This window comes from Numenius arquata, chromosome W (genome assembly GCF_964106895.1).
Source record: "Numenius arquata chromosome W, bNumArq3.hap1.1, whole genome shotgun sequence".
Taxonomy (NCBI): Eukaryota; Metazoa; Chordata; class Aves; order Charadriiformes; family Scolopacidae; genus Numenius; species Numenius arquata.
The window spans coordinates 11059864-11087449 of record NC_133615.1 but is presented as its reverse complement, the minus strand read 5'-3'; the positions used below and the strand labels follow the sequence as shown (position 1 = coordinate 11087449).

The 27586-nt window shown below is 39.7% G+C and overlaps 1 protein-coding gene across 1 annotated transcript in view; it reads right to left on the bottom strand.

Moving 5' to 3' along the window:
• The window catches only part of LOC141476605 (A disintegrin and metalloproteinase with thrombospondin motifs 6-like), a 148994-nt gene that overhangs the window by 97943 nt on the left and 23465 nt on the right, over positions 1–27586 (bottom strand). The window contains exon 7 of the mRNA XM_074165363.1: positions 339–382. Within this exon, the coding sequence (XP_074021464.1) occupies positions 339–382 (44 nt within the window). The remainder of the gene's footprint in view (positions 1–338; positions 383–27586) is intronic.

The window sequence follows — 27586 nt, the reverse complement described above, 5'->3', positions numbered from 1 at the left end:
TTTTTTTAATTGATCATGGAGACAGGTTAAATAGAAATAAACAGTAAGTCCTCTCCTATTAATTATTGCTTGGTAAGTTTGAGTCATCTGCTATGTTTTATCAGCATTACAGCTGCCAAAGAAGAAAGGCCCATCAGCAGCTCACTTAATTTAAACTTCTAGCAATCTATCAAAGCATAAAACCATCTGGGTTACCCTTTATTATTCATGTTTATAAAACTGAAACATTTTCAAAGCATAAACTTAAAAAGATCTAATCAGCCAATAAATTAATAGCCAAGTATAAAGCAGGGAAACAAACAGCAAATAAAAGCTGAAATTTCTCTTTATAATCTTACCCAGTGTTCCACAAGGCTTGTTTTTATAAGTGCAGATATCATATCTGTTAAAGGAGAAAAAAAGTACATAAAATATGTCAGAGAATCAAATTTGTAAGATATTTTATATATGTATCACATATCTGTATCATAGTTCAAATTATCAGACTGCAATCAGCTTAATTATGTGTAGCCAGCTGGTGTCAGCATTTTCTACACTCTGGTGTAAACCACAAGCTGCAGTACACTCACAGCCGCTGGCCTCAGGCCAGTGGGACACCTGCCAGTAAAAAAAAAAATAAAATGTATAATGTCGATCTTTGTAATCACCGGCTCCATAAAGCAGTCTAACATGCTGTTACAAAGTTATAGCAGCATGTCTGTAAACTGCTACTGATTCAAAACACTTTTACTTTTTGACATATTGGAATCCTCTTACAGTCTCATACTTATCAACTAAACAATATTAATTTTAACTCCTACTATTTAAACTTTGATTCTAATTAAAAACTGTAACTCAATTATTACACCAAAAAATATTTTTTAAAAAATCTTATGAATTGCAATTATAGTTTCCATCTCATTATCTTCTAGTGATTAAATGTGCCTTAAGAGTACACTGTAACAAACTAAAACAAAAAACATATTTTTGCCAAAAGCTAAATAATGTCTTTAAAGGAGAATTTTCTTCATTTTAGATACGATCCTTCAAACACAGAAGCTCAATGAGGTTTTGTTGTAGTTAACATGTAAGTATCTGGAGATGAAAATGGAATTAAGATGTTTTCTGCAGCATAGCTAATAATAGCAGCAGTGGTCGCGTAGCCATCAATTCATTTATTACACCTTCATATTTTGAATATGCAACCCTATGATATGGCTAGTGATATGAGAACACTCTTACAATGCCTTTGATTTTAGAGGATTTATACTGATTTCCTTGCAGTATGTTTCAGAATACCACCTTTATGCTTTAATTTTTAACCCAAATATTTACTAATTCGAGGCCACCAGACATTTTTGTTAAAAATAACAAATGGGTTATTACATGGGGGTCTGATCAGGAGATATATACCTTTCAGTGCTAACAGAGTTAAGGTCTGTGTGCAAGCCAAATCCATAGACAAAATAACAAAGCTTAAAATCCAGTAAACTATCTGCACATAGACTGCTGTGACCATATGGAATTCCTCTGATTTTTAAAGGTACTGTGTGTGGAGCTGTTTGCAGGATTAAGCTCTAATTTTGAACTCAAATGTTCGTATGCATTGATCTCATTGAGGTGGCTCAAACTCTGCCATTCTATACACACATAAAGCTCTTACTGATTTCCCATCTGCTGTTTGCTGATTTGATTACCTCCCCCTCTCCATTCTTATAAAAAGTGTGTTGGAATATAATTAGGTTTTGTATGTCACAAAGCTATAAGACAACACAGATACAAAGATTTTTGTTTACTGAACATTTTGAGGCCTTTTACATATTTAAGGAAACAAACTTCTTGTTTCTGCATTTAGGACAGAGCCTGAACCTAACCCTATTGAAGTTCCTGCAAAAGTATTCCTCAAAGCAAGCAGGCAGGGCTCAGGCTTATTTAGTGAGAAAACCCAAATTTTCCTTTAAAATGTAGTTTAGAACTCAACACAAGGAAGTCTGTGCAATACACAGGAAGCATTGGTCTTTTTTTTTTTTTTAATATACAAGAATAACAGGAAAAAAACAATAAAGTCATACATCCTTAGATAAAATGGATGTTTAAGAAGAAAGCCAGTTCCACTAAACTCAAGTAAAATGCTGTCACTGATTTCAGTGGAGTTGAAAATTTGCCCTTATGGCCTGAATCTGCTTACTCTCATATAGATATGAATCTGAAGTTACTCCTCACATTTAGTTCAGTTTCACAACTGTGATAGGAGAGAGTGATATGAATTAAATCCCTTTTTTCTGTTACACTTTTGCAAAACAAAGACCATGGTATCCTTCTGTTTGTGCTGGGTAGCGAGTATTCTTCATTATGCATAGGCAAGTATTTGTAAGAAAATGTGATGATAATTAAATTAGATAATAAAACTAGGGAAAATATAATTTTATTTTCCAATACACTATTTTTGCAAGAACATACCCAAATAGTAATGGTATTCTAACTATGGCTTTGTTAAGTATACAAATTTTATAGGCAGTAATTTCCTGTAAGGAGCATTCATACATTCTATTATTCCTTGGTTTAATAGGGATAATCCTTAAGTTTTCAATGTCAAATGACTGATTTTACCTACATCATCTTCAAGCTCTTTTTTTTTTTCCCCCCTTTCATATGGATGGTTTCTGCTTGTGATTTGTTTGAAAGTTCATGTAATTTTTGTGTACTGAACTGTTCAATTCCATCATTTGCTTCTCTATATGATTTAACCAAATCAGCCTAACTTTTTTTTTTTTTAATTTTGACACCACTTCCTCTAACTTTATTTTGGATTTCCAAGAAATCCATTTAACCCACAGATGTGGGGTTCCAAAATGCAGGAGACTACAGAGTCAATACTTGCCAGATAGTAGCTTCGAGCCAAGAAACTCCTGAAATGACAAATCATCCAGATTACCCATTAGATTAGAAAGGTCTAATTGTTATTTAAAAAAAAAAAATCCACAACAAACCACCAAAAAAACAAATCAAAGGTGAAGATGGATCATAGTTGTCACCAGGACCTTAGTAAATACTTCAGGAACCACAGACAATAAAAAGTTAAGTTCTCAAGTCACCAATGATTTCAACCAACCATTAAAAAAAGTTAACAGTCGCAACAGTTCTGCAAAAATGCGGTTTGCAAGATATGAATATATTTTCTTTTTTATTCACTGACAGAATATGTAAGAACACCACCACGCAAAATTTGAATGTAAGAATACAAATATGCAGGTTGCAAAAAACCTCAGGATGAGATGGCAGCTTGTTCATTTTGAGACAGCAAAGTAAATCCTTTGCACAAGTTGGAAGAGAAGATCATATGCCTTCTGATAAAGTGAGTGACCAGGCTGGGGAAGTGAAATGTGGAGAGAGGCAAGATTGTTCATTACATGTCCATTCATACCCTGAATGGATCAGAAGTCATTTGATGCAGCAGATGGGGAAGAGGTTTTTTTAGACTTCTGGACATACTTGCAGGGCTGCTGAAGAGCCACATCAGACAAGTGGGAAATACATGATGGATGTACAGCTGTCACTGACAGCTCCAACTGAAACATCAGCCAGAAGGAAAACTGTAGAGATAGACTATTACAAAGTCAACAGGATGGTCAAGAATTGGAGTGGTAATAGCCTTCTGTCGTGCCATGAATCAAACAGGAACTGTTAGTGTGCCCCTCCAAGGGCTCTGCCAGAGGAAAAACCTCTAGTCTTTTTTGACAGGATATAAGCATGCCCCATGCTAAAATATACATGTAGGTATATCTATACCACTAAATTAAACAGTGAAAGGGACCACTCCTGGACACTGAAATTCTATTATCTGTATTATCAAACTGTTTTAAAAGTCCATCAAATTGTTTAAAAAAAAGAGTCCCTTGCATAGATTTGGCCCATGACAACAACTAATCTCAAAGAATTTCCAGGAAAAGTTCAGAAGGTGGCCACACACAATTATCAACAGGCAAAACATATGAAGCTTCTCTGTTCTGGAGAAGTCAGCTTATTAACATGGACACAAGAAGTTCTGTGCCAGTGGTTCTCAGTGCAATAAAACAGTCACAGACATGTTTATTTAATTTATTAGCATAGATGTAAGCTACAAACTGTCTCTTGAAGAAGCCTCAGTTATCTACAAATCTGACTTGCGGATAAATCCCTTTCCTTTGCAAATCTGATGAGTAGTATGATCCCAATCACTTGAGTGGGAGACTTAAGTCAAATATATAAGAAAGATGGGTTCTCTGTAAATACTGTAAGCACTGTTCCATCTTGTCAGATAACTTATTTGCAGCTACAGCCAATCCCAGATGCCTTAAGGGAAGACAGATGTTTCTCTCCTATCTAGCTGTACGTTTAGGGAAAGGAGAGAGGATTCTTCCTGATCTCTGCAATCTGTCAGCTTGCTGGCCTAATCCATGTAGTTGTGCAACTATGAAGTTCACACAAAGTTCTATGTAAGAAAGTGTGTTCCCTCTATTAAAGAAAATAAAAAAAAATAAATAGACACACATTCACAGATTTGAAGGCTAGAAAGCATCACAATGATTCAATCATGCCTCCGCCCACTCCTAGCATAAAAAGGTAAGTAATTTATTCTAGAAGCTACATAGGATAAAAAGCTGTTCCTTAAAAGCTATTTAATCTCACATTAAGAGTTGTTCTCAACATAAGAATTTGAGAACATCTCTACTAGGTTATCTGGTTCATCTGCCTTTCCCCCCAAAAGTAGTCATATGTGAGTGCTTACAGGGATAACAAGACAGCAGACTGATACAACCTCCCAGCTCTGTGGCTTAGGGAACTTCAGAGGCAGATTTTGCATCTTAGTATTTAATTGATTTTTCTTCTAATGTTTTCAGCACTTAGTTAATTCCTCTTCAATCTAGAAGAAATTCATCCCCCCATCTGAGGGATGTTGTTATGCTTTATCAGCAAAGTTGAGTCCCTCTGTCCCAGTAGAGATCTCTTTCATGCTGAAGTAATTTTTTTATTTTCTCTAAAATCAGATGAATAAATTGAACTTTTTCAGTGTCACACCACTACAATATGGCCTTTCTGCCACCTTCCTCTGAGCTCTAGGCCTTTTTAAACTTTCTGAAGTGTATTTGTATTACAATTCAAAAAGTTGTTCTAATAGTAGAATTAACAATAGGAGATACAAAGGCAAAATGAATGACCTCTTCTAACATGATAATGTGTATTTATACCTTCAAGGGTAACGTTGCCCTTTTCACCAGTTTATGTGAAATTGCCCATTAAAGGAAGTCGCTATAAAGCATTGTTATTAATAGCTATGTGTTACTGGAAATGACCACTGTGCCAGAAAGGACTATTTGCATCAAATTAACACTGAGATAGCAATATACCTGTAACAGGATTAGAAACATACACAAATACTAGCATTGAATACACTTTAATAAATTTAACTAATCAACAGAAATAAAATATATGCTGTGGATTATTCAAGTATGATAAATGAAGAAAGCATAAAAACTCTTTAGAAATGCAAACTGTTCAAAACCCGTATGAAATACAGGCTACTTATAAACATATAAACCTACTATAAAAATTACCTGAAAGCTACCTTTCCAATATGCCTGAGTAATATTTCAGATAGATGTAGACAGAAATAACCAAGGCTTTTGAAGGAATATTTTTTAATGAAAGAGTTTAGGAAACAAAAAAAAGGAATATAATCAAAGCAAATTGCTGAGGAAAAAATCTACCAAGATGGCTGGAATATAAACATAAAAAGTACATGAAAGTAAGAAAATTCATACTAGACATCCAACAAATAGGTACAACTGGACATAAAGCTCTTCATAACTTTGAGAAGGTTGAACACATACTTCATATATATAATACTACAGGATGTACTGATAAACCTACTTAAAAAGGTTGTTAGAAAACAAAATAAAGCCTAAGAACTGGTTCTGTCCTGACTAAGAGGAAACAGAGCTAACTACTACAAATTATTAGGAGTTCATTTTTACAAAACATTTCCAAATATATTATCCCTGAAAGGAAGGTTTTATTTTTCACTTGTTTGAAACCAAATCTTACTTTCTGACACTTGCTTTTTATTATCATATGCTTTGACAATAAGCTATTCAAATAAGGACTGTCCCTTTCATACACCCTTGCTCAAAGATAAACATAACTGGTTCATTAGAAGTTGATCTTTTTTTATTTTTTTTTTAATTCTTCATGCTATGCAACATGATTTATGTATGCACCCAATCATATCTTATATTTGAATAAGTGTTAAAAGGCCAGTCAGAAAAAGAACTATTTTAAAAAATTAAGTTAACCTAGTTCTAACACCTAGAACTATAAACTGAACTACTGCTAAATCAAACAAATTTCAGATTTCCCTTAAAAGGATAAAAAACTTCAAACTATCTGACAATTCCAACTTCCATTTCTAAATTATGGAAAATAAAAATGAAAAAAACCAGTCAGTAGCTTGTAATTTCACCACATTCTTTTGCATATATAGACTTGGCTATGATAAAAAAGTGGTTATTTTGCAAGTGCAGACAACGTCACTAATGCTAGAGAACTGCATGGAAAAAATAGTTATAAAACAAATACTGACTTTTGGTCTGCTTTTATAAAAAAACTTTTTATCATAATTCTTCAACAGTTCACCACTTTTAGGATGATTTGGTCATTCATTAGATTTGCACAGTACTCTTTATAACAATACTTTTTGATGTCTTTCTAAAAGCTTTACTACAACATATTCTTAGCCTTACAGAAAGTGGTACACCACAGCAGCAATCTGCCTTAAAATAAAGCACACATCTTATTTGGTTGCTTCCTCAAAAACCTCAAACCGAAAAGCTATTTAAACCAAGGAAGGAAAAGTGTGATATATGTGCTTTTTTTATTATTAGTTTTCCATGTCTTTGAAACTGCCACAGACAACCAAAGTTTACCATAATCAGTAGTATTATCAGTGCATTTAGGACATATGTACAAAGCTGATTTTGAGATTATGATTTCATAAAATATTCTCTTAACACAAATTCCACCCCTAGAGTATCTAAACCAAATTTTAACTAAGTTAATGAAAAATATATCGAGAGGTTTTTCTTCAACACTATCTTGAGTGTCATGTGAGCATATAGTAGAGCTATTGCAAAAGATAGTAGTTACATGAAAATAGAGTACTTCATAGATGAGTTTGGAAAGAAAAATAGTTCTAAAGACAAGATGAAGAACCTGAGACAGTTAGCTTGATATACACCCTAGGCCATGATACACCATTTCAAATCACTGTTAAAAAGTAATCCTTCCAAAAATCGAGGACTAGCTTTAAAGTCTTGTGATTTTAAGGAATACATTTAGACTTTTTAATAATTTTCTGCTTTCTAAGACTATCTGTATTTATGTACATTTTTGGCACTTTTCAAGATTTACTCTACAGTCATCCAGAATAAAAGCTTCCTTTTCCAATGTAAGCCATGATATAGCAATATGTCCTTACCAGCTACAGCAAATATAATACGAAGATAATAAACGAATGAAAAGTACAGAATAGCAAATGCTACAAACTGTTAGATCACGATCTAGTTAAGTATCCAGGACAGACACCTACAGAAGCTTAACAGGATAACATCAATATTCTGCTAGCATATAAAAAAAAAATACTCTAATAGCACCAATACTGCTGACTGGTTCAGATACGACACATCACTGAGCAGTCTTCATTCCTTTAAAAGTAGTATTTCATGGATTAAAATTAGGTAGCATAAAAATACAGACAAATCCTTGCTATCTGCTGACATATCATTAACATCATTTGAAACTCTGGAAAAGACAGAATACTTCCCTTCCCTGTGCTCTTCTAATCAGAACCTTTCTGCAGATCACACATGACTACAAAGAAAGAATCGGCTCAACCACAATATCACGAAGGCAAATGAACATTCTACAACCTTATTAGACTATTTTAGTTGACAATGTCGACTCTACAATTACTCTAGAGACAGCTTTATAAGCAAACTCTAGCACTAAAGAAACAGCCAGGCACTTGCAGTTCCCTTGCAGGCTTCAGACTAACAGTGTGTCCCGGTTTGAGGTACAAGAGAACCAATTTTCTGTTCTGTAACTTTACATCCTAGCTAGGCCTCCTCTAACTCTCTGAAATTAACGGCATATTGTGGAGAAAACTGCTCGTTCTCAGAATGATAAGCCCAATGTTTGTGCTCCATGCCAAGGGATGGTGTGCAGAGAGGCCCTTGCTTATACTTATTGCTGTAACAACCAAGGTCAGCCAATTTCGTTATTTGCCCCCTTAGAGGGTCGGAAACGGAAAAAACGTAGAGGGGTCACATCGGTGGGGAGGAGTGGACAGGACAGGTGACCCAAACCTGACCAACTGGGGTATTCCATCCCATCTGCCCCATGCTCAGTATAAAGGCTGAGGGATCAAAGGGTCAGTCCTCTTCCTGCGATGGCTGATGTCCAGAGAGGACTCTGTCTGTTCATCTGCCTTTGATCCCGATCCATGTGTTCCCGACTCCAGAGCTGGAATCCGGTTCCCATCCGTCACTGAGTCCAGTCTGGGATTCCCCAGTGTCTGCCGGTGACGTGACTGTCATCCTGGGAGCTTGATACGGTTTTGTATATATTGTATCTATTTCATTATTTTCTTCTTTATTTTTATTTTAATATTAATTCTTCATTAAAGTAGTCTAGTTCATTCTAAACTTCTGAATCTCCTTATCTCTTTCTCTCCTCTCTCTTCTCTTTTGGGGGGGGGGGGGAGAAGGGGGGGGAAGGGCCATCTGTCGGTCTGGTTTTGGTAAATTCGGCCGAAACCACGACACAGTGTCACTTCTCACTCTGCTCTGCCTTGATTTCTCCATCATTAGAAGTTATTTCTTCCTTTTTTCTATTCCGTATCCAAAATGTACAGGCTTTCTGCTTTAACTCATTCATCCCCTCCTCCATATATTTTCTTTTGTGATCCTCAGTGAACGTAAATTCCAGCAGAGTTCTCTCTCCATAGCTTTAAAATTACCAGAGATTGATTGATGGCTCAAACTATCATCAACTAGCTTCTACAAATAGGCCCATCTTACTATAAAAATAATTTTGAGGGATATCAACACAGCAGTCATAGCAGCATCAATAGGTTCATCTTAGACTACCCAAAGACCCATCTTGCTTCTTTCCATTTTTACATCCTACACCAAGTTCTGTGCTCCTGCATTTAGCACCCAAGTTAGCTAGAGGTTTGAGTATGTCTTCAGTATATTGAAATCACTTTACTGATAGCAGTACAGATAGCATGAGATATCATACAGAACAAGTTCCAGGCCTTCTAGTAGTTTTAGCCCAATCTCAGATGAATCCATCCTTCTTCTTCAGATGATGTTAATTCTATTTCAAGCTAGGTTTTAGGTCCCCTTCAACACTGAGACTCCTCAACCAGGCATCTTTCAACAAAATCATTAAAAAAATACACCTTTCTCAGAATAAACCCTATGTGGAAGTCAAAATTGTAGAATTTTGAAAATTATGATAGTAAGGCACAAGACTTGCAAGCTGGAGACTGTGAACCCATAAAAATAATCAGAGTTTGAATCTAGCTAAACCACAAGGAGTGTTTCAAAGATTTTCTGTGGCATCTCTAGTTTTCTTTCCATGGGACAGCTCCTGATCCACAGTAAAATTATTTATACTAGTGCATCAGAAATGTAGAGCTACCCACCTGAGTGACAATCATGACTTCATAACCAGAGAAAACTGAGCATTTGCACTGTCACCAGGATGTAGGTAATACTTAACTTGCTGTATTCTGTTCCTCAAAAGTGGTTCCATAGTTTTATTGCATTCTCAGTATCTAGCCAAAATTTAGATGGAGGTACATGGATGTGATTAGTTAAAGCTGGCTAAGAGACCAGAACAGAAATTTCTGCATATCTACTCCAAGTACACTGCTAATAATTTTTGTATCAAGTGCATTTGGGAAAAGTCTGGCAACTAATACATAAAGCCTTTGTTCAAAGGACATTCACTCAGAGTAGCTCGAGCAGCTTGTAGGGCAATGCGTTTTGGAATGTTCTAATGCAAGAGAGGGAAAAAGAAAGACTAGCAAAACTTATTACATAGGTGTGGTTGGGGGCATCCTACCACACAGCAGAAAATATATTATGATAAACCATTTATAGGAAGCCACTAGTCTAGACCCCTGGCATGAGGGAAACACAGCTAGCAGCTATGATTACTAACCAAGTTTTAGTTCTGTTGCACAGAAATAAGTGAAATAAATTATAGCAATAACAGATTGCAAACAAATTTATAAGTTTTGTTGGGGATATAGTCTTTCTTTTCTAAATTTCTGTATATTGTAATGGTTATTTTACAAGTCTGAGAAGATGAAACACGTTTTATCCCATATACAGCATGAGTAAGGGCAGACAAAAGGCTTGGTACTAAAGGTAATTTGTAAAGAAGAGCAGTTCATTAGTATGACAGACCACACCTGGTACAAAAGGAACATAAGAAGTGCAATATGGACCAGACCAAAGGTTCTGCTATCCCAGTACCCTGACTTCACAACACCTTGAGAATGCCCGAGAAAGAATAACACTAGTGCAAGCATAAAGTGGCAATTACCCCAATACTCTCAACTTCAACTATTTTGAGCTCAGATTTTCTTTGAGACTGATGTGCTTCTGGGTATTTATTAACTCTCAATGGATTTTTCTTCTGTGAACTTGCCCAGCCAACCTTTCAACCTATGTAAATGTCAAGCTTTATGAAGTGACCTGCCAAGGATTTCCAATATCAACGAACTCTTGCATAAGTTGCTGCCTCCTTTCTCCTTGTTTTGAGCCTCTCTTCTGCTAAGTTTATTGGGCAGCCCTTAGTTCTTGTACTGAAAGAGACAATGAACTGTTCCTTATTCATGTCCTCCATACCATCTGTAACTTTGTAGACTGCTATAATACTCTTCCAAATTTTACTTTTCCAAAACTTGACTCCTCCAAGTAAGAGGGTCCTCAACTTAGTCGTTCCTTGTGAAGACAGTCCTGTATTTTTTTGATCCTGCTTGCTTCTCTTTTCCAAATATTTTCCAATTCTCCTAAAACCTTTTCAGATAAGAGGGTCAGAATGACACCAACTATTCAAAATGTAGGCATATCATGCCTAGTTTACTCAATGGCATAAGGTTCTTTATTCTTTTCCCAATAATTGCTAATAATTTGCTGGATTAACATCATGTTTTAGATATAGCCCAAATCTCTTCAGTAAAATCATAATATTATTTTGGATTTTTGTAGGAGCTTTGTGCTAGTGCTAATGTAGAAAGAATGTCATGTTTTAACCCCAGCCAGCAGCTAGGACCACGCAGCCCTTGTGCAGTTCTCCCCCTTCCCCTCAGAGGGGCAGGGAGAAGAGGGAGAAAAGGGAAAGAAAAAACCTTGTGGGTTGAGATAAAGACAGTTTAATAGAACAATAACAGAAAAGGAAAATAACAATAATAATAATGTCACAAGTCACTCTCACCACCTGGTGTATTGGTACCTTCTCAAGCAGTGATCATGGATTGCTACCCTTGAGCCAATCCCCATTTATATACTGAGCATGATACCTATGGTACGGAATATTCCATTGGTCATTCCGTTGTCCTGTCTATGCTCCTTCTCAGCTTCTATGGGAAGCTGAAAAGAGTCCTTGAAAAATATAAACATCACTTAGCAACAACTAAAACAATATGCAATGACATTCCTTTCACAGCAATCACTAGAAAGAAAATTATCTCTTTCCCAGCTGAAACCAAGACAAAGAATTAAAAGAGAAAAGAAAAGCAGTAATTCTTTTTTCCTGTTACTTCTGGTTGATATTTTTACAAAAAGTCCTGGAAAAAGGACTGAAAATATTAATCACGTAGTGTTACAACTTATTTTTCCTGAACATGAGAACAATATGCCCTGTGCTTGGGCCCAATTAAACAATCATAAAGTATTTGGATAATAAGAAAGTTGGATTTACATAGAGAGCTAACCTTCAGTAGCTTAACATGGTATTTAAAAACTTCTTCAGTCAATGGAATAAAGAAGTCAGCAAATAGATTTTATAAGGTAAAAAGGAAAGACAATCATCACTCCATTCAAATTATTTTAACCCTGACTAGTATCAAAAGGAATTCTTGCTTTAAAAGTAAACTCAAAACAATCTATGTTACAAGTTCAGTGCTTGTTTCTATAAGCATGTGTTAAAATAAAAGATTTCTCCTCTTCAAGAAATAACAGGAACTAATCTAATTGTCAGTGCTTAAAGGACAATACAAAGACAATCAAGTGCTGGACATCTTTATCAGTACTCCAGATGACATGCATAAACTCTATTAAACAGGATGCTGTGTTCAACAGCTAACAAATTTTGAAGCTAACTCATTTTGTAGACTGCCTGCGAACTGAGAAGAATGCACAATGACAGAATGAAACAGAGAACAGAGAAACCCCTGTGAGACACCTCAAGGGGTGTTCCCTTAAGAAGGCAGCACAGCCAGCAGCCCAGCTGAAGTGTCTCTACACAAATGCACACAGCATGGGCAACAAACAGGAGGAGATGGAAGCTCCTGTACTCCTGGAAAGCTATGATATAGTGGCCATCACTGAAACCTGGTGGGATGAATCCTATGACTGGAGTGTGGCTATTGAGGGCTACAAGCTGTTCAGAAGGGACAGGCGAGGAAGGAGGGGTGGAGGTGTCGCCCTCTATGTTAAGGAATGGATAAAGAGTGAGGAGATGTCCCCAAAGCCCTCCCTGGGGTCAGATGAAGAGAGAGTTGAGAGCTTGTGGGTGAGGATTAAGGGGCAGGCCAATATGAGGGACACTGTGGTGGGTGTTTATTACAGGCCACCTGATCAGGATGGGGAAGTTGATGAAGCCTTTTACAATCAGCTCAAAGTAGCCTCACAGTCGCAGGCTTTGGTTCTCATGGGGGACTTCAACCACCCTGATATCTGCTGGGAAGGCTACACAGCCAAGCATGTACAGTCCAGGAGGTTCCTCCAGTGTATTCTCAGTTCTTAACTCAGCTGGTGGAGGAGCCAACAAGGAGAGAAGCACTACTGGACCTAGTGCTGACAAAGAAAGGAGGACTGGTGGAAGACATTAAGGTTGGGGGCAGCCTTGGTTGCAGCGACCATGGAAAGACAGAGTTCAGGATCGTGGGTAGTATGCGCAAACCAATAAGTAGGATTCAAACCCTGGATTTCAGGAGAGCTAACTTTGACCTTTTCAAGAAACTGCTTGGAGAAACCCCATGGGATAAGGATCTGGAAGGTAGGGGGTCTCCTGAGAGCTGGTCGATATTCAAACATTGCTTTCTCCAAGCTCAGGATCGGTGCATCCCTAAGAGCAAGAAAACAGGCAAGGGAAGCAGGAGACCTGCGTGGTTGAGCAGGGAGCTTCTGAAAAAACTCAAGTGGAAGAAGGAAGTTTACACTGAGTGGAAGAAGGGACTGACCGCTTGGGAAGATGACAGGAATGCCCTTAGAGTATGCAGGGATGAAACGAGGAAAGCCAAGGCCTCCTTGGAATTAAACCTGGCAAGGGATGTCAAAGTCAACAAGAAGGGTTTTTTCAACTATATTGGAGGCAAAAGGAAAATTAGAGAAAATGTGGGCCCACTGTTGAATGAGACGGGTGCCCTGGTGACAGAGGATGCAGAGAAGGCGGAGTTACTAAATGCCTTCTTTGCTTCAGTCTTTACTGCTCAGGCCAGCCCTCAGGAGGAACAGAATTTGGAGGAATCAGAGAAAGTCTGGACAAAGGAAGACCTTCCCTTGGTGGAGGAAGACCAAGTTAAGGAGCAGTTAAGTGAACTGGATACCCACAAGTCCATGGGTCCTGATGGGATGCACCCGCAAGTGCTGAGGGACCTGGCAGAAGTCATTGCTGAGCCACTCTCCATCATCTTCGAAAGGTCCTGGAGAACAGGCGAGGTACCTGAGGGCTGGAGGAAAGCCAATGTCATCCCAGTCTTCAAAAAGGGCAAGAAGGAGGACCCGGGAAACTACAGGCCAGTCAGCCTCACCTCCATCCCTGGAAAGATGATGGAACGACTCGTTCTGGGCATCATCTCAAAGCATACAGAGGAAAAGAAAGCTATCGGAAGTGGTCATCACAGATTCACCAAGGGGAAATCATGTCTGACTAACCTGATAGCCTTCTAGGATGGCATGACTGGTTGGATAGATGACGGGAGGGCAGTGGATGTTGTCTACCTTGACTTCATCAAGGCTTTTGACACAGTCTCCCACAGCATCCTCATAGGTAAGCTTAGGAAGGATTAGAAGAATGAACAGTGAGGTGGATTGAAAACTGGCTGAAAGACAGAGCTCAGAGGATTGTGATTAGGGGCACAGAATCTAGTTGGAGGTCTGTAACAAGTGGAGTCCCCCAGGGGTCAGTATTGGGTCCAGTCCTCTTCAATATATTCAATGACCTGGATGAGGGGATGGAGTGTACCCTCAGCAAGTTCACTAATGATACAAAACTGGGAAGGGTGGCTGACACACCAGAAGGCTGTGCCGCCATACAGCGAGACCTGGACAGGCTGGAGAGTTGGGCAGAGAGGAACCTGATGTACTTCAACAAAGGCAAGTGTAGGGTGCTGCACCTGGGGAGGATTAACCCCATGCACCAGTACAGGTTGGGGGCTGACCTGCTGGAGAGCACCTCTGAGGAAAAAGGCCTGAGAGTCCTGGTGGACAACAGGATGACCATGAGCCAGCAATGTGCCCTTGTGGCCAAGACCCAGCAGGTCAAGGGAGGTCATCCTCCCCCTCTACTCTGCCCTGGTGAGGCCCCATCTGGAGTACTGTGTCCAGTTCTGGGCTCCCCAGTTCAAGAAGGACAGGCAACTGCTGGAGAGGGTACAGCAGAGGGCTACAAAGATGATGAGGGGACTAGAACATCTCTCTTCTGAGGAGAGGCTGAGGGACTTGGGTCTTTTTAGCCTGGAGAAGAGAAGGCTGAGGGGGGGATCTGATCAATGCTTATAAATACTTAAAGGGAGGGTGTCAAGAGGATGGGGCCAGTCTTTTTTCAGTGGTGCCCAGTGACAGGACAAGAGGAAATGGGCACAAACTTGAATGTAAGAAGTTCCACCTAAACATGAGGAGGAACTTCTTTACTTTGAGGGTGGTAGAGCACTGGAAGAGGCTGCCCAGAGAAGTGGTGGAGTCTCCGTCTCTGGAGACATTCCAAACCCGCCTGGACACATTCCTGTGCAACCTGCTCTGGGTGACCCTGCTCTGGCAGGGGGTTGGACTAGATGATCTCCAGAGGTCCCTTCCAACCCCATATCATTCTGTGAGAGGCAGAATCAATGACTGCTGTAACAAAGATAAGCTTAAAAGATGTGAACAGAGAATAAGTCTACAAAAGGAATAACATGCCTAAGATCTTGTCTAAGTCTGTGACAGTGAATCTGTCCAAGGGTCCTGTCATGTTAAGACCAAAAGGAACTTAATTTGTTTTGTTGTTTGTTTTGGGGGGAGGGGTTGTTGTTGTTTTGGGTTTTTTTTAAATGTGCTGGCAAATGTAATACCTGCACCAGTATGATCTCTGAAGTTTGTCTATATCAAAAATTAGAACTCCTGTTTCCAATCCAAAAATCCATGTAAATCTTTGAGAAGAAAATGAAACAATAACCAATACACAGCAAGAAGAAATATTTGCTCTGTTCAAGACAAAAAAACATATCTGTATGGCTACAGTATCACTTTCTGTCTAGCTTATTTTTTACATATTTTTTTTTTAATGATGGCTGCAACCAACTGCTGTGAATGAATGGCCAAATACCATGAGAACAGACTGTCTGCACACATACATACTTAGTTCCCCATACCTTAAAGAATATAAGAGCAGAACAGGTGCAACTTATTTTAGTACTTTTGCCAACAAAGAATCCCAGAAGACTCAATACTAGCTGGGAAAAAAAATGGGCTGCAGTAACAGTGACGTGTCTTGCAAAGGGATACACTTGTCAGAATCCTTTCTATGTGTATGAATTCTTCAAACTAAGCTATTAATTCCACATTAAAACTACCTGATTGTCAAAAGAAATTCCTCACTGCTTCCATAGTTCTTTTTACCTTCCATACATTCCTCAATTCCTAATTTTGTAAACTATTTTTGAACTAGTCTTTCAAAGCTAACCTACCGTGAAAATAAATTCCTCTTCAGTACTTTTATTAAGCCCACTTAAAAAAAAAAACAAACAACAAAAAAAAACCCCAACACACACACCTTCAGTTGAATTTCTGAGACTAGTTTGGTTTCCTCTAAAAATGTTATGAAAAAATAACTCCATTGTTTTTTTGAACGGACAAATTACTCCTTTGTATTAAAACAACTAGCCCTTATATTTTCTATTTTTACACATTCTGAATATTAGCATGACTGGCTACAAAGAAAACCTTTTTCCCCATGAGGGCAGTCGAGCAGTAAAGCAGATTGCCCAAACAGGTTGTGCAAAGACTTGACTGGATAAAACCTTGTGAAACCTGGTATGATCTCATAGCTCATCCTGCTTGGAGCAGGACATTGGATTAAAGACCTCCAGAGGTCTCTTGCACCCTGAATCCCATAGGATCTAAGTAGGTATAATCTAAAAATCTCCAACATGTTTACTCAATAATCACAGAATACCTTACCCATTGTCCTATCGCAACAGGCCCTGCTAAAAAGTCTGTCCCTATCTTTCTTATAAGCCCCGTTAAAGTATCGAAAGGCCACAATAAGGTCTCCCTGAAGCCTTCTCTTCTCTAACTTCATATATAATGAATAACCCCAACTCACGAGATTGACATGGGCCCACTTCTTGAGCCTGTCCAGGTCCCTCTGGATGGCATCCCAAACCTCAGGTGTGTCCACTGCACCACTCAGCTTGGTGTTATCTGCAAATTTGCTGAGGGTGCACTCAATGCCACTATGTCATTGATGAAGACATTGACCAGTACTGGTCACAATACAGACCCCTGAGGGACATTACTCATCACCAATCTCCATCTGGACGTTGAGCTGTTGACCACTACACTCTGGAGGCAACCATCCAGCCAATTCCTCATCCACCAAACAGTCCACCCATCAAATCCATACCTCTCCAATTTAGAGAGAAGGACGTTGGGGGGACTGTGTCAAAGGCCTTACAGAAGTCCAGAGAGACAACATCCGTAGCTCTTCCCTTGTCCACTGATGGAGTCACTTCATAGAAGGCCACTAGATTGGTCAGGCAGGACTTGCCCTTGGTGAAGCCATGCTGGCTGTCTCGAATCACCTCCCTGTCCTCCATGTGCCTTAGCATAGCTTCTAGGAGGATCTGCTCCATGATCTTCCCAGGCACAAAGGTGACTGCCATGACTTCTCAAATATCATGGAGAGTGGCTTGGCAACTACATCAGCCAATTCCCTCAAGACTCTGTGATGCATCTCTTCAGGTCCCATAGACTTCTGTATGTTCAGGTTCTACAGGTGGTCACGAACCTGATCTTCTTTTACAGTGGGAGGGACTTTGCTCCCCCAGTCCCTGCCTTGATGTCTATCCACTCAAGAGATGTGGGAAGAGTGGTTGCCAGTGAAGACCTAAGGCAAAAAAGATGTTAAGTACTTCAGCCTTCTCCTCATCTGTTGTCACCAATTTGCCAGTCTTGTTCATTGAGAGGTTATGCTTTCTTTGACCTTCCTTTTCTGGCTGACATACCTGTACATGCCCTTATTATTATTCTTTGTGTCCCTTGCCAAGTTCAGCTCCAGCCCCACCTTGGCCTTTCTGACCCCATCCCTACACACCCGGGCAGCACCCCTATACTCTTCCCAGGATACCTGTCCCTACTTCCACTGCCTGTGCATTTCCTTCTTATCCTTTAGTTTGACCAGCAGGTCTTGACTCAGCCATGCTGGTCTCTTGCCTTCCTTTCCTGATTTCTTACACCTGGGGATCAAGAGCTCTTGTGCTCTGTGGAAAGAATCCCTAAAGATCTTCCAGCTCTGTTCTGTTCCCTTGTCCCTGAGGGCAGATTCCCAGGGGGTCCTATTGACTAACTTCCTGAAGAGCTGGAAGTTTGCTTTCCTAAAATTCAGGGTCCCTTAGGACTGTGAACTCCACCAGTGCATGATCACTGTAGCTCAGGCCACCTCCAATCTTGATGTCACCGATGACCTCGCTTGCATTGATGACCATCAGATCCAGTATCGCATCCCCTCTGGTGGGGCTGTCTATGACCTGGCTTAAGAAGTAATCCTTAATGCACTCCAGGAGTCTCCTGGATTGCCTACAGCTCACCATGGTACTTTTCCAGCAGATGTCAGGGTGGTTGAATTCCCCCAGCAGGACAAGAGCCTGTGAGCGCAATGCCTCCTGTAGCTGGAGCCTTCTTACTAGGCTTTGTCAATAAGCTCCCCTTGATAAGGTGGCCTGAAGTAGACACCAACCACAAGGTTCCCTTTGTTGCCTCAGTCTCTAATTCTTACCCATAAGCTTTCAACCTGCTTGTGGCTATTCTTCAGAGACAGCTCTTCACAATCTATCCATTTCTTCACATAGAGGGGCCTCCACCCCTCCCTTCCTTGCCTGTCCCTTCTGAACAGCCTGTAGCCATTGATAGCTGCACTCCAGTCATGGGATTCATCCCACCAGGTTTCAGTAATGGCAACTAGGTCCTAGCTTTCTAGCAGCACAGTAGCTTCCAGCTCCTCCTGTTTGTTACCCATGAAAACCACAATGTACAGGACGGTTAGTTGAATTGATAGGGAATTCCAGGTTCCATTGAAAGGGGTACATCCCTAAAGGAAAGGCATTGTGCCATTCGTTGTTGCAGTCTTATTGAGTGAGCTGAGATCTGGAAACTAAATAACAAAGTGAAAAAGAACAAGTAAGATAAAGGAGGGGTGGGAGTTGAAACGTCAGAACAAGGACTAGACTTAGAAGAGAGAACTGCCCATAAAACTCTGAGTAAGGAAAGAATTTACCAGTGACAGACATCTATAGAGGGCCGTATGGAGGGAACAGGGAGAAAAGGCTAGTGGCTAAAGTAACTTCTGAAAAGTCAGAATTGTCTTGATTTATAGAAGATGTAATGAATTGAAATTCAGAGTTTAGCAGTCAAATCTTGGTGAAATGAAGGTGTAAGAAATAGTAAGGGAATAGATTGTAGTCTAATGAAGTAAATTGGTTGCAAGATGAAGAAAAATAATATTTCCTAGCATGTATTTAGTTCTGAATTAGTTCATATGGCTAAAAAGTGCCTGCAATTGTAGCAGTCTTTTAAAGTCTTTTTTAGTCTGTATGCAAAGTAGAAAACTACTGCCCATTTGAGAAAGTTGGTCTTCAGTGCTGGAGTAGAACACCACTTCCCATCAGCTCTCCCATGAACAGATCTCCAGTTGATGGTGTCATTGTTTTATCTGTGATGATGATGTCTTCCATCTTCAACTATAGCAGGGCTGACGCAGTCATGTGTTGCTACATTGTATGAGCAACTCAACACCGGCCAGAACAAGTTAAAACATGTTCTTGCTAGATGCCTAGGGTCCTGCTAGATGCCTAGGATCGTCTGAGAATGATGACTTAAAATTTTAGGGACAATTTAAGTAACTTTTTTTTTTTTTACTTAAGGGAGTAAATTGACTGGACAAGCCACATAAGACTCTCTCTATATATATATATATTTTCTCTTCCTTTTTGTTAAAGAAACATTGGTTTAGGTCTGACTTTGTAATACTGCAGGTATAAAAGCAGGCAACTTTTATTAAAAAAAAATCTTCATTGGGACTTTAATAATGTTTTGTGCGTTAAAAATGAAATGTCATAAACAGACTAGAGAAACAATTCTGCTTTCTGTGATAAGTTTATATTTAAACTATGGAAAAGGTTTCTGTCTGTAAAATATTATTTGAAGGATAGAATTAACAGTACTAAAATCATTTGTCTAACATTAAAGCATTCTAATAAATAGGAATGTAATAACATTTCACAGATCTTAACAAAAGTGTAAGAATAAATGGGGGTGAAGAGGAAGGTTATAGAAACCTTCATGGCATTGTGAATTTCCAAAGGAAAGCTAGGCTCAGAAGTTTGCTTCCTGATTAGAGGCAATACTTTCCACTTTGGATCTACAGTGTAAAGACCTGTTGCATTCATACTCCAGCTTTGTGTAGCACACAAACCTTACTTGATGTTACTCTTGTGGAATGAAAGCTGGATAGCTAAGGTAGCGTAAACCAGGAGGAAAAATTTGTGCTCTACTTTTTCTAATATTCCCATAGAAGTCTGCCATTTCCCCATAAGAAAGTTCAGGCTTCTGAATAAGCTGCATTTTTTCAGTAAATTAGAATTTTCTGTGTTTTTAAGAGCTCCATATGTTATTTAATACTAAATTTTGCTAATACATCAAAATTATATTTGATTGGGTGTTTATATCATAACTCAGCCATATCTATATCATAACATCAGCCATAACTCAGAGAAGAATGACATTTAGGAAGTAAACAGGGAAAATGTTATGCTTAAAGAATGGTAAAATTATGTTTAATTTCATGGCAGGTATGCTTGCTATAAAGCTACCATTATTCAATTAGTTTGTTTCCCAAATTTTCAGGGAAGTAATCTGTTTCACTAAACTCAAAATTTTAAATTCTTCATTACCTCAGAATAAAAGATATGGGATGCTCCAAACAATAACAATCTCCAAATGCAGGAAATCAACAGTTAAGGTTAAAATCCACATTGACATGGAAATAGAAAGTAAAATAGCAATCTCTCCCTTTAGGAGAACAATGCAATATCAGGTAGTTTCAATACATGCTATCAATGTCTGTGATATCAAATTAAAATAAATGGATTTTTCAACACCATACTTTTTTATTCTTTTTTTTCTTGTCTTTATAATGTCTTTTTAGGGTGAGTTGCCATTTGTGTGCAATTATGAAGCTATAACCAATACTTTTATAACTTTGGCTAGAAATGTAGAGAAGGAGGGAAGAGCTTTCTCTTATGACATGGTATGAAGGATACAGTAAAAAATAAAAAGTGCTGACCTTCTGTTGCTATAAAAACATGAAGATTGTATTTTCTTCAGAAATTTACCACAACGTCATATCAATTCGTTAATATTACACTGCTAGTAGGGATGAAAATAATGACAAAATCACCATCTATGTCCACACAGAAATTGCTGTGTGGCTTACATGTAGTTCATAGCTCTCATACTGTAAGAGAAAAATATTTTATTCTTTAATAGAAGATTTTGTGCAAATTTGCACTCTTTTTGTTGAACAAGATAATGCTGAAACATGCTAGTTTTCCTTTTCTTCCTAGCATGTATTTAGTTCTGAATTAGTTCATATGGCTAAAAAGTGCCTACAATTGTAGCAGTCTTTTAAAGTCTTTTTTAGTCTGTATGCAAAGTAGAAAACTACTGCCCATTTGAATATTCTTCAGAATATTCATTCTTTAATACTTATTGAAGAGTTGTTAATACAACTGTTCAGAATATTCATTGTAGAGGAAAGTAAAACATATACCCAAAATGGAAGCTCCATTACAGTCATAGTTATCATAGTCTAAAAATTTAATCTATATAGAAAACAGGAAAAGAGACTCCCCAACCAATCCCACTGAGTTGGAACAGTTGTACATCTTACTAACAACTCCAAATGAAACCTCTTGGACCACATCCCCCAATTAGTTGACTGTAAATATTAAAAGTGCGTGATGTCCTGTAAAAGGCATTCTCTTCTGCAATGCCAACACAACTGCCTAAAACACTAACTGTAAGAAATCCAAGAAGTTCTTCAAGTTGAAAGAGAATCAAATATGCCTTACTTTTTCCAGCGCAGTAAGTTTTGGCAATTAATGAAGTACCATAAGATCTGCAAACAAGAAAAGCTAATGTCCGATAGAAAAGTTCTACTTTCTGTGGCTGAAAAAAATCTAATTCTAAATCACAAAATTATCTTATTACTTAATATAGATCAGACTTAGTGAATCAAAACACTTTAACTTCCACCCAAATTATACAGAAATAAGACTCAATATAGAAGTTTAATAAAATAAGGATGCTTAGAAAGGGGTTAGATAACATGCAGAAGATACTGGTATTTGATTTTTTTCCACCCTCAACGTATTAACTTTAATTTCTGTTGTGCAAAATAGTCTTTCAGTTCTAGTTAATTCAGTTCTTTCAGTTTTAGTTAATTTGGTGTTTCTATTAATGTGAAGTGTGGTTTTATTCAATAAATAAAAATCATTTTGAGATGTAAATATTTTAATCAAATTCCCGCTTTTCCTTGGAAGAACTTATAAAGGGCAGAGTTCCCGCAGCCAGGGAAACTCAAGGAAGAGCAGAGAGGCCCACCAAGAGCCAGCAGCTCTAGAGAGCAAGGCTGACATGGGGGCATTGCCACTGCAAGAAGCAACTGCAGGAGATTTAAATAGCCCTAGGGAGCTCTAGCAACCAGGGCATGGCACAGCAGTCAGGGAATGACACAACAGTCTGCATGGCCATTCGTGCAGGAAGGGTGCTGCACCCTGCTTGTACCTACAAGCCCAGGGAAGTGCTCAAGGTCTCTGCCGAAATGGTGGGCACTCGCCTCAGAATTTAAACCAGTGCTCCTACAGAGAAAGCCCCTTGGGCATGTGATGCATCCATGCAGATGGAACTGGTAAGGAGTGATACTTCAGTACAGGTGGTAGGTTGCAGTGAGTGCTCAGACTCTTCTCCTTTTCCTGGTAGAAAGTACTTGCACACGGTGTGCACAGGTTGGTGATCTGTTGCATCAGGCAGCTGCATTGCAAGAAACAATTAAAAGGTTGCGTAGTATCAAAGGAGCTGAGACAGAGGTAGATAGGTGGTTTCAGAACAGTGTTCCTGTAGCTAATACCACTGAGAATGAGGCACCTTGGACCCTGGTGACCCACAAGAGCAGGACTATGCTTCAGCCCCCACCCTCTGGCATCAAAACAAAAGACAGATATGAAGCTTCAACAGCTATAGACACCCAGGAGCAAGGTCTGCCAGGAGGACCTGCACCAGCAGCACATGGTAGACATGGAAAAAACCAACGATGAGTGCCAGCAGTGGGTGACTCCCTGTTAAAGGGCACTGAGGCGCCCATCTGCAGTCCTGACAGGGAGTCACGTGAAGTATGCTGCCTCCTGGGAGCTAAGGTTTGAGATGTTGCTGAGAGGGTGCCACAACTTGTCAAGAACACAGACTACTATCCAGTGTTACTCTTTCACATGGGCATGAACGACGCTGCAAGCCGGAACCTGGGCAGAATCGAGGAAGACTACAAAGCCCCGGGGGCACAAGCGAAAAGTATTGGTGCCCAAGTTATCTTTTCCTCCATTTTACCAGTCAGAGGAAAGGGAGCAGCCAGAAATGGGTGGATAATGCATATGAACCTCTGGCTATGTGGCTGGTGCCATCATGAGGGTTTTGGCTTTTATGACAATGGGGCATTCTTTGATGATTATGGCTGTTAGAGAGGTATGGGACCTACCTGTCTAGAAGGGGCAAGGGAATCTTTGGCAGCACGCTGGCCAACTTGGTGAAGTGGGGTTTAAACTGAAGGCTTTGGGGCATGGGCTCCAGGGTGACGACGCTCACGGCAACTTAGCCAACTGGGGAATAAGCCAGGTCAACCAGAGCAGTGGCAAATATTCCTTAGCTGACCGCCAAGATGAGATCTAGAAGGCCAACCGCCTCAAGGGTGTGAATGGCTGTGGTGGATCCTATGTGGTGGGTCCTACCCTCCAGTCCAGGTAGGAACTCATCAGCTAATTGTAGATGCTGTCCTCAACATTAGAGGGACCCTGCCTCCAGCCAGGAGGAGGAGAGGGATAACCGAGTTTATTGGACTGTGTGGATTCGATGGCCTGGCACATTAGAGCCACAAAAGTATAAAGCCCTGGTGGACACTGGTGCACAGTGTATCCTATTGCCATCAAATTATAAAGAGGAAGAATCTGTTACTATTTCTGGAGTGACAGGCGAGTCTCAAGAACTGACTGTATTGGAAGCCAAAGTGAGCCTGAATGGGAATAAATGGGAGAAGCACCCCATTGTGACTGGCCCAGATGCTCCGTGCATCCTTGGCATAGACTACCTCAAGAAAGGGTATTTCAAGGACCTGAAAGGATACCAGTGGGCTTTTGTTATAGCAGCTGTAGAGACTGAGGACATTACACAGCTGTCTACCTCACCCAGTCTTTCAGATGACCCTCCTGTGGTGTGAACTGCTGAGGGTTAAAGAACAGCAGGTGCCAATTGCTACTGCCAGGGTGCATCCATGACAGTATCACACCAACGGAGACTCCCTGATTCCCATCCAGAACCTGATTCATTGGCTAGAGACCCAAGGAGTGGTCACCAAGACTTGCTTGCCCTTTAATAGCCCTATATAGCCAGTGCAAAAGTCTGATGGAGAATGATGGCTAACAGTGGACTATCATGGCCTGAATGAAGTCACACCACCACTGAGTGCTGCTGTGCCAGACACGCTTGAATTGCAACAATTGACATTGCTAATGCCTTTTTCTCTATTCCTTTAGCAGCAGAGTGCAGGCCACAGTTTGCTTTCACCTGAAGGGGTGTCCAGTACACCTGGAATTGACTGCCCCAGGGGTGGAAACACAGCCCTACTATTTGCCATGGACTGATCCAGACTGCACTGGAGAAGGGTGGAGCTCCAGAACACCTGCAATACATTGATGACATCACCGTGTGGGGTAATACCTTTCTTGAAAACTTCTTCTGCTGTATTCTTCTGAAAGCATTTTTTTCTCCTGTAAAAAAAGGTAAACTCAAGAGACCTGCAGGGGACATCCAGTTTTTGGGAATTAGGTGGCAAGATGTGCATCACCAGATCCCAATGGATGTGATAAACAACATAACAGCTATGTCCCCACCTACTAACAAAAAGGAAACCCAAGCCTTTTTAGGTGTTGTGGGTTTCTGGAGAATGCATGTTCCAGATTATAGTCAGATTGTGAGACCTCTTTATGAAATGCATTCATGAACCATTATGGAGAAAATAGTTCATTCTCAGAGTGATAAGACCAATGTTTGTACTTCATGCCAAGGAATGGTGTGCAGAGAGGCTCTTGCTTATACATATTGCTGTACAACCAAGGTCAGCTGTTATTTGCCCCATTGGGGAGTCGGAAACAGAAAAACAGAGTGATCCCACCTCCAGGGAAGAGCTGACAGGACAGGTCCTGGAAATAATGAAATAGATACAATATATAAAAAACCATATCAAGCTCCCAGGATGATGATCGTATCACCGGCAGGCACAGGGGAAGTCCCAGACTGGACTCAGCGACAGATGGGAACTGGATTCCAGCTCTGGAGTCAGGAATGCACAGATCGGGATCAAAAGCAGATGAACAGACAGAGTCCTCCTTGGACACCAGCTGTTGAATAAAGAGGGCTGACCCTTTGATCCCTCAGCTTTATACTGAGCATGGGGCAGATGGGATGGAATACCCCAGTTGGTCAGGTTTGGGTCACCTCTCCTGTCCGCTCCTCCCCACAGGTGTGACCCCTCTACGCTTTTCTGCTTCCGACCCTCTAAAGGGGCAAATAAAGTGAGCTGACCTTGGTTGTTACAGCAATAAGGATAAGCAAGAGCCTCTCTACATACTATTACTTGGCATCAACTATAAACACAGGTCTTATCACTCTGTGAACAAACAGTTTTATGCCCAATATGCTGTCAATTTCAGAGAGTTAGAAGAGGCTTAACTGAAAAGTAAAATTACTAGGGAAAAAAAAGGTTGTTTTACCTCAAACCAGAACATTGTATTATCTGATTTACTTTTCTACCATCATTCCACAGCCTTTCAGCTCACAAAGACATACAGAGTATCAATGAGGGAAAACTCTCCACTGAGATCTTTGTATATGTTGGTTTTTTTTTCCCCCCCCCCACTGAACATTCAGGGCTCGCAGTCTTGAAATATGGTTCTAGACCTGTATGCATCCAAAACAAGGCATCTACACAGAGATCCTGTATTGCTGTAATGGCTCATAGTTGTTATGCTGTATCTCTCAGTCAAAGCTTATATTTTTGCCTTTCTTAGGGTAGTCATTCCAAAGAACATTCCTTAGGATAGTGAAGACCTACATAGTGGTTTTGACACAAGAATAGAACTGTGGTACTGGCTTTATATCTAGGTCAATATACTGACTCTGTCAATAGCAGGTATCTAAAAAGGAGCATAAGGAACAAGTCATGTACAGAAACCCCGGTACAAATATTCCTATTAGGCAAAGCACCATGCAAGCAAGATCAAATACCTTACTTTCTTCCATCTGCTGTAGCAGAGTCCTAGCACATTTCAAGTTAGTTTGGTTTTTTGGGGTGGTTTTTCCTCAAATATATCATTTTAAATATGCAGATACATTTTCCACTTATTCTCCTTCAATTCCCTGAGAACAGAGGCATGAGCAGTTTAGCATTTAGAAATTTACTAAGTGGTCTCCTCACATTTTAAGTATCTGCAGAGGCAGAAATTGAGAGCAACAGATCCATTTCATCTTTTCAACTCTCTGAGGAGTAACCTTACACACCTGATCTCCAGAACACTGAGTCAGTGGACTACCTTATGACTTTTTGCACAAAAATTAACTAAGGAAAAACAACCTCCTCTCAGGGGTTTGAATTCACTGTAAGGAACTCCACTAGAACGATTTGAAAGGCTGCATAACAAACAAGGGTGAAAACCACTTAATGGATTGAAGAATCAAGAAAGAAAACAGCAGATACAGCTGACATCAGAATTCATTAAATCAGAGCCTCTCTCATTAATGGAGGAAGAAACTGCAGGATGAGTATCAGAGACAGGGCTTCATGGGAACAGAAACAGTTTAAGTGTTCAGATTTATTGGACAAGGCTAGGAAATTGTCCTGACAGAGCAACGTGAGTGCGCCTTGTATAAAAAAGAAATCTTTGCAACAAGTTAAGGAGTGCAGAAAAAAGTAGAAAAGTGCCTCAGAAAAGAAGTATAACAATCTTGGACCTGCAGGAGGAAAGGAATGTACAGTCCTGGCTGGCCCTACACCACTACCAGATGTCTTCACTAGTACAGAACCCGATAGGGAAGCGTTACTTGTTTTTTTCAGAATAAAAATATATTACTAACCGATAAGCAACTGACATGCAAAAGGGCAATTCTGCCCATAAAATACATTTCCTTTTAGGACTGCTATTGGGACAATGCAACTTCCAAATCATCCCCGGCAGCCTAAAACCCCTTAACATTATTTAAAAAAAAAAAAAAAAGGCACAACTGTGGTCAGCTCTACACAGGTAGGCAAAATGAAACAAGAAACCTTTTGCCACTCTCAAGAATCTACAGCAGTATCAGAAACATTGCAGTTCTTTAGATTATAAACCATAAGATTTACAAGAGTTTAAGATTGCTGCCACATACATATATCTTCTACCCACTTCAAAAAACTGGCAGCACTGGCCTGCACTGGGGATGCATCTCAGATAAATAAGAGTATAACTTGCACATGAGGGCACACAAATGAGGGAATG